The sequence below is a fragment of the Pollachius pollachius genome, assembly GCF_949987615.1.
Source record: "Pollachius pollachius genome assembly, chromosome: 1".
Lineage (NCBI taxonomy): Eukaryota > Metazoa > Chordata > Actinopteri > Gadiformes > Gadidae > Pollachius > Pollachius pollachius.
Genome location: NC_136934.1, coordinates 7,892,949 through 7,908,321, shown reverse-complemented (window position 1 = coordinate 7,908,321; position 15,373 = coordinate 7,892,949). Strand labels below are relative to the sequence as shown.

The 15,373-nt window shown below is 43.2% G+C and overlaps 1 protein-coding gene across 2 annotated transcripts in view; it reads right to left on the bottom strand.

The window, feature by feature from the left end:
• Positions 1–9,816: 9,816 nt before the first annotated feature.
• hk2 (hexokinase 2) overlaps positions 9,817–15,373 on the bottom strand; it is a 34,952-nt gene continuing 29,395 nt past the window's right edge. For both annotated transcript variants that reach the window (XM_079748318.1, XM_079748317.1), the window contains exon 18: positions 9,817–14,025. In XM_079748318.1, the coding sequence (XP_079604444.1) occupies positions 13,881–14,025 (145 nt within the window). In that variant the 3' untranslated portion in view covers positions 9,817–13,880. The remainder of the gene's footprint in view (positions 14,026–15,373) is intronic.

The window sequence follows — 15,373 nt, the reverse complement described above, 5'->3', positions numbered from 1 at the left end:
GATAAAAGCACAAAGGTTATTTGTTTTTTACCTAAATGTTCGCACCAATGAACTTGGCCATAGGCTCGGCCAATCAATGACTTGCATGCACGTGCACTGGCGAATGGGAGGAGAGGAGAGGGCGGGACAAGAGAAGGTTGGCGGGAAACTAGGGAGTAGATGGCGGCTCGGAGAGGTCCCATGCGGACAGAGATTTCGGTATGATAGATCAGTTAAAGAACAGTTTAGCTCTTAGTTATTGCATGTGCTACATGTTTTAATCTGAGCTACGGTTCAGATTAAAATATGTCTAAGCCGTACGGTACAGTTACGGCTTGAGTGGCGGGTGGAAGACTCCACGCCATCAGCGTTGAAGATTCATCCGGTGTCATATCATTAACAAGTATAGTTCGCATAGTGCGAGGCTACCGTCCTCGCTAGGTAGTGCAAAGTGTCTATTCAGCTATATTACTAGCCCGTCGCCAACGTTGGAAGCTCGTCACGCCAGAGAACGAAGAGCCAGCCGGTTCACTGCTACAGCCAGGGACGTATCTTTGTCTCATCTCACCTGCTCTCTCCCTCTCCCACGCCATTGACACTTGGTGCGGTGGGTGAGTAAATTCGCTACCCTGCCACACTTGACTCTACCATTTTCAACGGACAGCAGCGCGCTCGTGATGGACAGGTTCAATTGGTGAACGGTCGGCACATACGTAACGTGGACAATCCGAACCAAAAGGGACATTGATCTGAGAGTGGACATTGAGGCTACGTTTACATGATGACGGTCTGAACAGAAGACGCAAAAATGGCGTCGCGTCTTCACTTTTTATTCCGCGTTTAGACGAGCGCTTTCGGGAGGAAATCTGTGTGCATACGGTGACGCAAAAGTGTGTGGATTTCGATTAGATTAGAGCTGCCAGAGCAGATTGAAGGTCCGACGCATGGAAATAATCCGACATGTTTGTTTATTTCCCTGTACTTGCGCATGTGTGTGACGTAAACGCGTACGCGACGTGAGCAGATCTGAGCAGAGTTTTGCGTCTTGGCAGTGTAGACGGAAACGCTACGGCGGAGCGTATTTAAGTTTTCCGCTCTGGAGGGTGGTTTCAGATTTTTGCGTTTTTTAAGCCCCAAAAACGCCGTCACCGTCTAAACGAAAGGCACTTCCGATAAAATATTTTGTCGTTTTTACCCGCAAGCGTCCTCGTGTAAACGGGGCCTGAGTGTTGTTATGTGTATTGTGCAAAAACGTTTCTGAGGTTATAATTGTCATACTAATGTTACTGTTGTGTGAATTGCATTAACGAACGTATGCTGTTGCTATTTACATATGAGGTTTATCTGCAGTGTATTGTATTCGAGGTACATGCTGATAGTGTTGTTAAGCCAAACTGTGAAAATGTTATTAGCCACTCTGGTGAAGTGTATGTTGATATAAGGTTTTGAACGTTATATGGTGGTTACAGGTTGATAGGGAAACTATTCCTATATGCTTTACATTTGATTTATACATATCTTTTATTTTTCATTTACTTTTCCATTTTATCTAGTATAAGAAGACTAGTATTTAGTATAATAAATAACCACTAATTTTTCAACTGTTACACCATTGCTTTCATTGTGGAGTTTTTCCATCTTCTCTGAAGTAGGGGCATCTCATCCTCTGTCTTAAAGTATAGTGGTTAGGGGGAATACAGGGTAAGACACACACACAACGATACTTACTGATATTCTGTTCTTTAGGTCTTCACCGTGACAGGTCCAAATCCTAAAGCCTAAGCTATTGTACTTCAACCTAGCAGGTAGAGTAGACACGAGACTAATAGGTCTGGGGGTTAGGGACCTAGATCCTCTGACTTCCAGCCATTCAGGGAAGAGTTATTTACCCCTACTAAGCGGACGTAGGTCCCGTCCACTACATAACTACTAAAAGATTCTTCAACGGCAAGCCTATTTACGTTACAATAGGATGTTTAAATATTTATTTTAACTGCAATTACCAGAAAAGATGTACAATGCAAGCCGCAATACTAAAGTAGGAGAACGTGCATGCTTTTGCAACAATTTGCGATTGGCTTTATTTGTCATATGTATGTTATAAAATGATTACAAGAAATGTGTCCTCAAGCATTGTGTTTCAATCAATGGGTCTTATAAAAAAAAAAGCAAGTATGTTAAAATGGACCATATTCGTTTTGTTCGTGTTTGTTAACTGCTTTGCATTTTGTTCTGTGGGATTTGTTGCAGAGAATGTGTACCACCTTCATCAGGATTACTAAGCGAGAGAAACAGCTGGCGTTCTTTCCTCTGCTGTTGGTGTTGCTTTTTTTTTGTCCTGGTGCCTATGCAAGCTGGTCCTGTTATTGTCAGGGGCTAAAGAGTTACATATACGGATTGTTTTTTTATGAATGTATTGATGTGTGAAATGTTTAAGGCCTTTGTTCACCTTTGTGCAACCAAGTTAGTACATGGAATATATTCTAAAATAAATAAATAAAATAGATTGAAAAATAACAAATTCCCCTTTCTTCAGATCGCATTTTAAATGTGTAGCTGCCAGAATGGAGGCCGGCAATGTCTACTCATAACTCTCCTATTACAACTGGAGACCATGAAATATAATTGTTATGGTGCAGCATTCTTGGCCATTGTGTGATCTTGTATTTATTGGTCGATAATATATTTTTCTCCTAACAGAAGAAGGCTTAAACCATAATAAATAAAATGATATTTCCAGACAAGCCTTTGAATGGAAGAAATTATTGAATTTACTGACCTTCTTTCTCCCCTTAGCAGCTCGACAGTATCAGTATAATACGGATATATCTGTGTTGCAAGCTCCACACTCAGTTACTAACCATCCTGGATTCATAATGGTGAATGCACTCCCATGTAATGGACCCATTAACTGAGAGAAGTTGGCAATGTTGTAGACATGCACACTAATCATCTTACTACTATAATAGCAGGCCTGTCGCACCACTTACTCAAGTGCTCATGTGCGAACGCATATATACACCGCAAGTGTAACGGTCGTGCCCGCGCTGCTACTGTTCATGAATGGGCGCACATCGGTTAACGGATATAATGGTCTGCGTTGTGCTCGGGGTGAATGCGCTGGATGGGTGGAAGGATGGCTAGACAACAATGGAGGATGGCTTTTCTCATTTATTGATATCTGCATGAGCCAAAGAAAAACGTGTCACTGCATGTAAACGGTCGTAGACAGGACCACATTCCCTCCTCCACTCAGATAACAGCATTCTGACAATATATAACAATAACATGAAAATAAACAAAATAGCACAATGAATGCAATTGACTGCACTCCCACAAACAAACATGACCAGCATAGATAATATACACAAAACAGATAAAACATTCATACCTGCATGAGCCAAAGAAAAACGTGTCACTGCATGTAAACGGTGGTAGACAGGACCACATTCCCTCCTAGCAAACAAACACACGGGGAAACCCTGTAGCACTCTGACGCACATGTATACAGTAAAACTCACAAAAAGTGCATTTGCAAAGCGTTAGCTGATATAACAGCGCTGTAGCATGTTCACACACTTAATTCCTAACACATTAAGTTACACATTAAACACATTTTCATTGTCTACAAAACAATTTACATGCTCAAATATGACGACAAATACAACATACCTCCACTCAGATAGATAACTGCATTCTGACCTTGGCGTTGCATATACATCACTAAACACAGACTTTTCTTAAAGCGACAGTACAGGTATAATAAACACATTAACATAGGAGTTGGAACAGGTTACAAAAAGGTACCTTGATCATAACTTAAAAACATACTGGCTTCATATTAATCAGCATCTGTTGACATTTCAACAAAACTAAAACACGTCGTTTCACCCTGGTTACACAAGCACGCACATGCGCACGAACATACACAGAAACGCACACACATGCGGACACACAAGCACGTGCACACACCGCACGTCAACACAAAGGCAGCGACACATACACGGAAGCGCGCACACACATGCACGCACAGGTAAGACGTTTAATCGGCACACGCGCAGGTAAGAACACACACTCAAGCACGCACATGCGCACAAACATACATGGAAACGCACGAGCACACACCGGTCAACACAAAGGCAGCGACACATACACAGAAGCGCACACACACAAGCACGCGCACACACCGGTCAACACAAAGGCACACGGAAGCACGCACACACACACAGGTAAGACGTTTAACGGCTCCGCGTTAAGAACACGCACACCGCAGCTACACTCACCCAGGTAATACGTTATGTTTTTAATATGACGTCTTACCTGTTATATAACGTCTTACCCATTATGTTTTTAAACATAACGGCTCCTCTGTCGAAAAACTCTCCCAGGTAAGACTATAGACTATATAAATTGCGATAAAATAAGGAAAGAGACAATTTCTCACCTCGCCAAGCAACGGCAGGTCGTTCATTTTGTAATATAAAAACTTGAATTCAAACATCGCGCCGACCGGCATATCAACACACAAGTGACTTGATCTTAAAGAGACAGTGTCCTATAACACAACGAAAACATGTCAATAAGTAGGATATGGTGAATTATGTCTGTAGAGTCCACAACAAGACTACACTTTACCCTCCTCCTTGAGCCTCCCGAAATGTCTTTACACTTTGTTGCTCAAACTTAATATTACTCTCCTCCTTGAGCCTACCAAAATGTCTTGCGATATTATATCGCAAGACATTTCGGTAGGCTCAAGAAAGAGTATATAAAACAAAATAAATTAAAACAACTAAAACAGTCTGCAGGGGGGAACGGGGATATCAATATCGCCGATATTGATATCCCATCATTGTATTTTTCTTAGGCTTTGTGTGTATGCTATGTGACTGTAGGCTACTACTGCCTGTCTTGGCCAGGACACTGGAAGAGATGTTTAATCTCAAGTATTAATAATATTTTCAACTAACCAATAGTAGTTGCCTTGCATTTTAAAATGAAAATGCACTTATCAGCCCTGAATAACAGTCAAAAGCTGTTTAATAAAAGATTTGCATGCATAGTATACTACACTTTCCATTAAACAATTACCCCTCTTAATTACAACTACAGGTTGAGCGAGCGCTAAAACTCTAGTAGCAATAAAGACAGCTTAGATACCCACTTTAAATAACAGAGACCTTTGCTTATATAGATGGGATCAAATCAAAATAGCAAGCTAGAAAGCAAACACAACAAAAATAGATTGATAGAAAATGCTTATCTCCAGAAGAGAAATGGGAGAAAAGGGCATAAGGAAGTGGGAGCAAACCTTCATGTCCTTCAAAATGTACAAATATTTGGAAGATTTCATCCTCAAAGTGAGGCTCAAACTGTAGTGAGGTTGAGGGTTTTGAGATGAAGGCATCCATGATGTACTCTCAATCGGCAGCTTTATCTAAATCATGACAATGGTTTCCCTAATTGGTAGAGCATGGCATCAACCCTTCCAGTGTTAGTGGTTCAATTCCAACTTGGGGCCATTCATGCCAAGAATGTATGCACGATACATATGGCATATATGACACAGTAAGTCAGAATATGGAATGAATTCTGGTATGATTCCAATATGTTGTTACCTAACAATGACATTGTGCCAATGTCTCAAAATGGCCAACGTATTATACGATGCCATCAGGGTTACAAAGGCTATTTGAGCACATTCAGTATATATGGTGTTGCTCCTACCTATGCAGCACAGAATTTTCCCTCTCTGCTTCTAATCGCGGTCAGAATTTTCTGATTGACGCTTGGTGACGATTAGTTGTCAATTTTCAACAAAAATAAATATATAAAAAAGTACAATATACACGGGCTAATGCACTGGGAGAAGTACTGTTTAAGAATGGCTTAAGCCAATATCAGCAGTTTAGATTGAAGGCAGTAAGCGAGGTATCTAGCTTGGAGCTGAATTACATCGTATAATGGGGAGTTAATCAACATCATAAATTAATCAGCATCATATCTACAATATCACATTACATATCTAGCAAATAAATAAAATATTTAGCAAAGCTACAGCACCATGAACCACACACCCATGACAGGGGACAGCAGATAGATAGGCTCAAGTGAAGCGTAATCGTAACAAGAGACAAGCCTATATCTTAAGCCGTAGAAGGGGCCCCTGGCTCCAACACTGAGAGGCCGAGTGAGCCCCTGGACATGGTCCTGCCGAGTGTAGGCTAAGCAAAGACCCTCACAAATCCAGCGAGACAGACGGGGCTCAGCAATAGCACGGCCCTTGGCTGCATACTGTAGCTATAACGCACATAACAGCTGAGCGTTGCACGTACATTGCGAGTTCCCGCGCCAGGCACAAGAGATGCAACTCGGCCTCTTCCTCACTAGAATGAGGCGGGGGGGGGGGGATGGGAAGCCTTAAGCACCATGTCCCTTGACCGAAAATAACGATATTGCTGTTCTTGGGGAGGAACGCAGGATTGGGTCTAAGCTAGCCTGGGTATACCCATGCCTCCTTGTGTGTGATTTCATTTTGCGCTGCTAGGCAGCCTGGATTCCATGGGTCAGATTTTCGCCTGAGATAGGGAACCTGGTATAATATAAGTATATATAAGTCATCTGGTATAATTGATTTGATTAGCTACTATTGAGCTACGTACAGACTCATATGATAGACATTCGTAGCGCCCAATAAACGGCTCCGAGCAATCGTAATCTCAAATACGAGAAAATTAATGTGTGGTTCCCAGACCTCTTCTCAATGTAGATTGAGATGAGGTCTAGCTTTAGCCAGGCTAGGTCTAAGTAGCACGAAGGAGCCGTCCTCGTTAAGTAGCAAGCAGCTCGGGTGGACAAGAAAAGAGCGACTGTTGTGTTTGGCAGAAACCAAAGCCAATAAAAGCATTGTCTAAAAAGCTGACATATTATGGCACCAGGTGTGAGTGTGATTAGGTGTTACATGCTGTTTTGAAAATCTGCCTCTTGACATCACAAGTGGGCGTGTCCACCTAGATGTACGACGGATAGATGGCAACGATTGCTACAGTCCACTGGGCAGGCGGGTAGAATGATCTATCCAGCACACATCTAGGTGGACACGCCCACTTGTGATGTCAGAAGAGGCAGAGTTTCAAAACGGCTTCTAATGGCTAATCAGCCTCACACCTGGTGGTATAATGTGACCTTTAAAAGATAGCATCCAAAAGGGCTGGAGAGTGAGACATGGAAAGGGTACCCCACGCAACACAGTGGGAAGATCCCAGTGTGGTGTAGGCACACTGAAAACAGGCTTAACACAGCTAGCCCCATGCATAGAATCTCTTGACCAGTGGGTGACTATAAACCGGTTTGCTGTCACAGCCTACGTGGCGGGATGTAACAGCTGCCACGTTGACTTTGATCGTGGCTTTTTTCTCCAGTAAACACTGTAGAAATGCACGCTTCCCACCTCACACAGAGAAGGGAAAAATCAGGTTGCTGTCACACCACTTAGAGAAAGCGCCCGACTTTGCCGTGCGTGGGGAGGAAGTGGAAGGCACGCGGGCCCTCTGGAAGGAGATGGAACCTTTGCCACTGCAGTTAGATACCGCTTGGATGGGCGTAACCGTTGGCACATGGTAGGCTGTCCGGACGGCGGCAGGGGTCTCGATTAGTCCCCCTGCATGTCCTCCATTTCCAGGGCGGACGCTGGCGGTGGGATGGCGATGCCCTTGATGCAGGCCCGGCGCCACAAGTGGGCGTCGCCCCCTCAGACGACCATCCACACCCCGTGCAGTCACTTTTAATGGGCTTTGCGGAGGTCTATTCAAGCGATATCTTTACCATTGCAATAGCAGATTTACCCTTGGTTTTGTGGCATTGTATTGCAGCTATGATAAAGTTATATAGTGTTCATATAGCATTGGGTTTTGTCGGTTCTTGCGTATTGTGTGTGTGTATGTTTGTTACGATAGCAATACATCTGTGATTGTTTGTCGGTGTACTGCATTGGGGTATTGGTCACCCCCTTAAAAGGTGTCATATTATACCACTGAGTTTGTTTAGTCGTAAAAAGCAGTTTCTAAAATTTGTCTCTTCTGACATCACAATGTCAGAAGAGACAAATTGCATGTCCACCTAGAAGTGTTCTGGATAGATGAGCAACATTTGCTACAGTCCACTGGGTAGGCTGGTAGACTGATCTATCCAGGTCACACGCATAGGTGGACACGCCCACTTGTGCCAGAAGAGGCATATTTTCAGAACAGCTTGTAACGGCTAATCACACTCACACCTGGTGGTATAATTATGTCACCTTTAAAGCTGGCGCGGGTCTGCCTTGATGTCCTCTGCCTCGCCCATGATTTCGCCAAACAGGTGGGCGAAATGGCGTGGCTTTGCCGTAGAGGCAAAGACGCAGAAGCACGTGACACAGAGGAGCAGGAGAGGCCCTTTGAAGCAGAAGCTCTTACCCCTGTCCGGGTCGTCTCCACTGCCCTCCTCCGTGACGAGGCGCCATGACGTCAGATACATGGACAGCGTTGGCTTACCGCACCGAGGTAGTGAAGAAATGGCGTGCCCTCCACCGAGGCAATGGAAGAAATATTGGGTATTTGCATCTGCAAAATGAGCCAAAGAAAGGTCTGCCCTGACAGACGGGAGATCTGAATGAATCGAGGGCGAGAGGTCAAGATCACAAAAAAATATTGAATCTTAGCAATGAGCCCTGTGCCCCAGGTCTTTTACTATATTGCAAAGAAGATTATTATGTATGACCCAGCCCAGCACCCTGCACAGGCCATGAGCACAAAGGCCTCACAATACACACACAGAACACACATAAACACACATAAATACACAGAACTCCATCTAAAATTAAATGTCAAAGGAAAACTACAATAGCTATTCAGGATTATCATCTCTAACACAGTTAAAGCTGAACTAATAATTGTGGCTAGTCAGGGAGCCTATTATGATGATAATGTATAAAATAATGAATTTGGAAAAAGAAAGAAAAATCTAAAATATACAGTCTTTGCTCCAATATCCCACAATGCTTAAACCAGGCCTAATTAAAAGGTTACATATTATACCACCAGGTGGGAGTGTGATAAGCAATTAGAAGCCGTTTCTTCCTCTGACATCACAAGTGGGCATTTCCACCTAGATGTAGTATAGTATATTTATTCAGATATGCAGATTTCAAAACAGCTTGTAATGGCTAGTCACACTAAAACCTGGTGGTAAAATATGTCACCTTTAAGTTCTCTATATATTCGACTTGGTGGAACCTTATGTTAACACCATGATCCACAGGACTGGCTGCTCGCTACTTTACATGACATCCCTCTACCTTCTCATCCACAGAGCGGAGCGGCCTAGGTGGTGGTTGTCCAATTAGCTAAATTACCCCCACCTGGCCAACCTCGTTCCTAGGTAACCTTAGAGCAGAACCAATGTTTCTATGCATGAAGACCCTGGTCAGATTTTTCCCATGATTTCCTGGGTGTGGCAATAATAATCATAAACATGCATTTGGCTTTGGATCGTATGTCAACATTGCCACCATATCGGAGAGATCAAGACTGCCCTGTAAACATAAAGAAATGCATGTTTTTTTTCTGAATATAAGCACTAATACGTTTACATTTCTCAACTGATTTCAAATTGCCTAGTCATTTAAATACAAAAATACTAATTCAACTCAGAGAATTTTAAACCTTATAGATGCTTTTATTCAGAAAACCGTTCCTCCACAGTCAATTTGTACAGGCCAGTCTCGGCCTCTCCAATATAGCGGGGAACGGCCGTCAATATATACATCTATGGTAGGCTAAAGAGTGGTATGAGCAGTTTGACATCTACCGGGTCTAATCGCTGGGCAAGCAAGGGTCATGGTTTAGAACAGACTTCTATTTTGTCCCCGGACCCCGACAGTCTTTTAAATAATACGTTTCTTGTGTGTTTGTATTGATTAGTTTATTCCGATTAGGCCTACTTTTATGCTTCTGACTGGAGCAGAGTAACTAACAAATTTTATCCGGAATCAATAAAGCAACTTGTATAATCACGTTTGTGTGGAAAATGCCTTTTTTTTTATCATGTAGCATGCTGTAACACCGGCTTGATTTTTATTTTGCTGGGCTTTGCTGATTGGTGTGAAGAAATTGACAGCGCAAACACTGTCGGTGGACTTAAGTGTTAATCACCGGCTTACTCGCCAGGCCTGGAAGCCCTTCCAAATCCAGACTCGATAATCAGCTTGATGTCGGTCGAACAAGAAGGGGACATTTGTTTAAGGCTTCCAAGGGCGTCTGCCTGTGCCAGGTTCAGCCATTCATGGGGCTTTAATCAGAAGTCATTGTCGCTGGCAGACATCACCATCGTCTCCAGTCTTCTGCCAGTAAGTGAAGTGAATCACATGAGTAACATTGCAAAGTTCATGTTGATCTTCAATGAAGATCAAGCCTAACCAATCAATTTACACTTGAACTTCGTTTGAGTGGTCGGTTATGAGTTTAAGCATGATGTTAAGTATTGATCCCTTGCCCCAATGTTCATTTAGTCTCAAGTAATGGAATAGTCACAGTAGGTAGTAGGCCTACATAGCCTATACCTTCTTCAGCCGTTATTGTAGTTGGAGCACCTCCACAAAGAATACACTAAATAAGTCTAGTTACAATATGATTTTAAATATAGTAATATTAAAGCAATGAGTAGGCGGTACTTAATCTCATTTTATAAACTGTGAAAAGCACAATAATTAAAGCATTAAATAATTAACAATCATTAAAGTATTATCAATGATACCACAGAATATCAGTTAAATCTTGCTATCATAATAAATGATACCAAGCCAAATCAATATGCAAGTCCAGCGAAGACCAACACAACAGAAAAAAAGTAAACGTTTGAATGACCATGGTCACATCTTCATGGGTTCCTTTCCTTATTCTCCTTTTTGCTGCAATATATAAAACTATCCAAAGAGCAGCCCTTTGGTTGGCTGTTTTTACACTTTTCATACACACCTATCGAGGTTAAGGGGAGCTGTGGCCTCAATCTACCAAAAAAAAGACATTTAAATGACTATGAATACAGAGATAAATGGGTTTATTGTCTTTGGTGAAAACCCATTTAAAAAGCCGACATTTCAGGATTAAAATCCGAAACAAAACAAACCCTTTCCCTGGCAGTCATCAATACCGAGTTTAAAATCATAGCCTACTTGGTTCTACGATGCATATCTGGGGTTCGGTCACATTACATGCAGAACAATTTCGTCCTCAACCACAAATGACTCAAATATTTCTCACACACATACACAAACAAAAGTGTGAATACGACTTCCAGCGCTTTCACGGTGCACACATGCGAGGGCCGACCCCATGCGGAGACCTTGTATAGTCTTTTAATTTATTTCATTTTCACATTTATTTGCTTGACTAAATATTTTCGTTTCGCGCACACAAAGCGAAACTTAGACCTTCAATAAAGAGCCGGGTGAATCTCAAGCTTTTTCTTAAATTTGGGAAATGTATCTATGTATCAAGTCACAGATCCCACACACATCAGATACGATCAGAACTATAGGTCACTCTGGGCAAACTATCAGGCTTGAAACTTTAGCCTATATTTTGCTCAATAAGACGTTTCTCGATAACATCGTGCGAATGATCGTACGAGCGTGGATCCACGAGCGAATCGATCGTACGAGCTAATTTCTTAGCGTTTCCCGAAACTCCTCTTAACATGAACGCGCGTTCACTGCACTCATGACGTTCATAGGACTGGAACTGTCTACTGAGACGGTGCTGAAATGGGCTCCGTAGGAGGGGGAGACGCAGGAATGTCGCAGGAAAATGGGGTTAAAAAGCGTTAAAATATCTCCCAAGGCCAACAGCAGAGTAGCCTACGAAAAGAATAGACTGCAAATAATATGAATGCTAAAGATATTAAAACACAATTGATTAGGCCTTGGCCGATATCAGTCCTAATCCTGAATGCCCTGTGCATCCATTTTTTCACGGCATTTCCCCCCCTGAAATAATTCCATATTACAAAAATCAAAAATAGCTTGTGTGACAACTACATTTATCTTAATGTGCTTATTTCTGAAACATGCTTTGCGCAGCAAAGAAAGCCGACTTTATCTCATTCCGGTTTCATTGATTGGTGCGCACTCTAGTCTAAAATATTTGTAGACATTAATAATGCAACGTTCCATTTATTCATTATCTTTCAAACGCAGGCTAGGCATTGACACACGGCTATTGCTGACCCGATTAGGAGAGCTTGGTCTAGATCCTGCCCATATTGTTGGACAGGATGATGTAGGCTATAGCCACGTCTTTTTACACTGCCAAGCCGGTTCGGTCGCAGCTTGGCACCCCCGGCGATTTCACCTTCTTATCTCAAGCTTCCTGTGTAAAACCGAGGGGGTCAAATCCCCCGTTTGTCAAGGTGCAGGCTTTCTTGGTTCACTGGAGAAGGCGGGGCTGCGCACAGAGTCTAGACCTCTTTAGAATAATTTGTTTTATAGCAAACTCCCGAATGTTTTAATTTTTTTATGAATGAAGACCCGATGCAATAATGAGTTCACGTCTGAGTGTAGACTACAAACACGATTAACTATGGTCAGGGATGTTCGATACTGTCTAGACACGGTCCACTAAATAGTGAACTTCATCACAGCCTCACCAAAGCGCCTACAGTGCTCAATGCAAACAATCGCAACAAAGAAAGCCTGCAGAAATTCTTTGACACCCGTTGGTCTCAGCATGATTCATGTCTGCAGTAGCCTATGTCTTCTGCCAAAAAGCGACCTCCCACACAAGAGCAATGGAATCATTTGATTTTATTATATGCCTTGTGACGTGGTGTTTGATCGGTACATTTCGGCTGTGCATGTATTTTTGGAATTTTAAATTGCTGCAATAAATTATGTTGTTGACTTCTAACATGTCTCTATCGTTGCTGTTTAAATCTAACAGTAGTCTGAGTAGTATATCGGTGGTAACCACTGTTTCTGGTTGCGAAATTGCGCCAGCTGGGCATTCCGTGGTATTGGATGTGTTTTAATAAAACGCATCCAATACACGGAATGTCCGCTGGTGGCACCACTGAGTGTGTGAAAACTGTACGATGCTCGTACGACGCACTTCACGATCCACTTAGGCTAACGATGCTTTTGGGAAACGGGGCCCAGTTCTGTCTTGAGCAAAATATAGACTAAAGTTGCTAAGCCTGATAGGTTGCCCAGAGTGACCTATAGTTCTGATCATATCTGTTATAGTGTGTTTTACATTTGAGTTTGACAGGTTAGGCTACCTCGGTTGATAAGGTAGAATACAATAGGGATGGCAACTATGAAATAACTTTTCCATTTGACAACATCATAGGAACGAAAGAATAATAATAAATCAAGCTGTTGTTATCTAGCCAAACTGCGTGCGTCTCAGACACAAAAGGCATTACTCTATTTAAGTTAGGCCTCTGTAAGGCCTTGTACAATTTGTGAGACCTATTCATTACAGAAATTTGATATATTTGGGATGCTTAACATATTGTATATCATACTGTTAGTTATATTTCCCATTGGTGATAGACTTTCCCTTCTAGCGATAAGTCCTCTAAGTCCAGTTCTATCTGGACTGGTTCCAAAACCGCCTTGCAGCATTAAATCTTGGGTCTTTGCCTCTCCCCGCGGATGGGAGCTCTCGTCTTTTAATCTTGCACAGTTGGTTACTCGCATCCTATGTCCTGCGAGTGGTTTCTCGCATGGTTAGGTCAGATCCGTACATACAGACCAGACACACATGGTGTGAGATGAACCACGTCCGTACTAAATACAACTGTTCCACAGAGCTGTCCCCTCTGCGTCTACCCTGGGGGGGGGGGGGGCGGCGGGGGGTTGGTGTTCAGTGCTTTGCGGCGTCCCTCATTCTGCAGGCGACGGCGGTGATCAGCGCTGCGCCTTTCCCGCTGCCGTCCTCCGACTGCAGGAAGCTCACCTCGCAGCCGGGAGCCAGGTCCAGCACCGTCTCTCGCAGGATCCCAGAGAAACTAGAGGAAGAGGGGGTTAGAGAGAGAGAGAGAGAGAAAGAGGTATTTAGGGCAAGAGATGCCTTTACAATGTACCCCATCTCTAGCGGTGGATTCTATTATTGGCAACATCACCCATTTCTGAGAAAGGCATTTTCGTCGGCTCAGTACACGTCTTGCATTCACTACTAAAATCCGGTTTTAGATTCTTAACCTTGGAGATGTCAAACAGCCGCAGTAAATAAATACTGCCATTATTAACAATACACCAACATTTCGCTCCAGTCTTCATACATCAAGTTCCCTAAGAGGGTACGAATCAGATTACATTCCAGAACACATTGCAGCAGTTCACAGCCTTCGGCCCTCTGGCCCTTCCTCAGGGGAGCAGGTCAGCTCCTGGTCTAAGCGCTGGTCATCTCCCACCTCGACTACTGCAACTCGCTCCTGGCTGGACCAAAATGTTCCCATGGGACCGCCCTCGTCCCCGACCTCCACTGGCTCCCTGTAGTAGCTCACATGTGGTGCTGACCTACGATGCGGTCGACGGAACTGCCCCCGCCTACCTCCATGTCGGACCGCACCCCCCAGCTTGAGCGCTCCGCTCAACTACCTCAGCTGGGCGCCTGGACCATCATCGCTAAGAGCAAGCCATTACATGCTACAAACAGACATGAGCAGTCTGGCTCTGAACCGCCAGAAGCAAAGATGATACTGTTGTACAAATTAGGACACCTTGTTTGTGCCCGTTTGAAAAGTGTCAGGATATGCAAGAATGTGAGGCCAACCTGCATCGGAAGGAATTTCATTCCTACCGTTTTATCAGCACAAAATAAAATTTCAATGTAGATTTTGATAGGTTTATATTTTGTATCATGTTTGTGTATGTGGGAGTTTAAATACTTAGACAGTATGAATAGTATGCCCGTCTTGAGTCACTGACTCACTCCAAAATCATTTGGATAGTAAGGTAGTATCCATCAGTCTAATTGTCTAACAGCTGAACTATTAAATCCAATTTTTTAACAGACTTCAAAAGTTCAGTCTGAATGGAGCCTAAGTGAGGCAAAATGATCGGTGTTTGTGGTGGAAGTATTGTTAGTGGTGATGCGGTGTTGACGGTGGAAGTAATGCTTATGATGATGGTGGTGGTGGTGCTGCTAATGGGGAAAATACAACATTGTATGTTGTACGTCCTTGCAATTAAAAACAGCACTTAGCATTGTATAGCATCTTACCCTAGCTATCTTTGTTGAATTCGGGTAATGGCTTAGCCCAACAATTGTTAGTGCTTGGCACTTGGGTCGAAGATGACAACGCTCGCGGCACTGCCCACGGAGGGGGGGGGGGGGGGGGGGGGGGAAGCTCC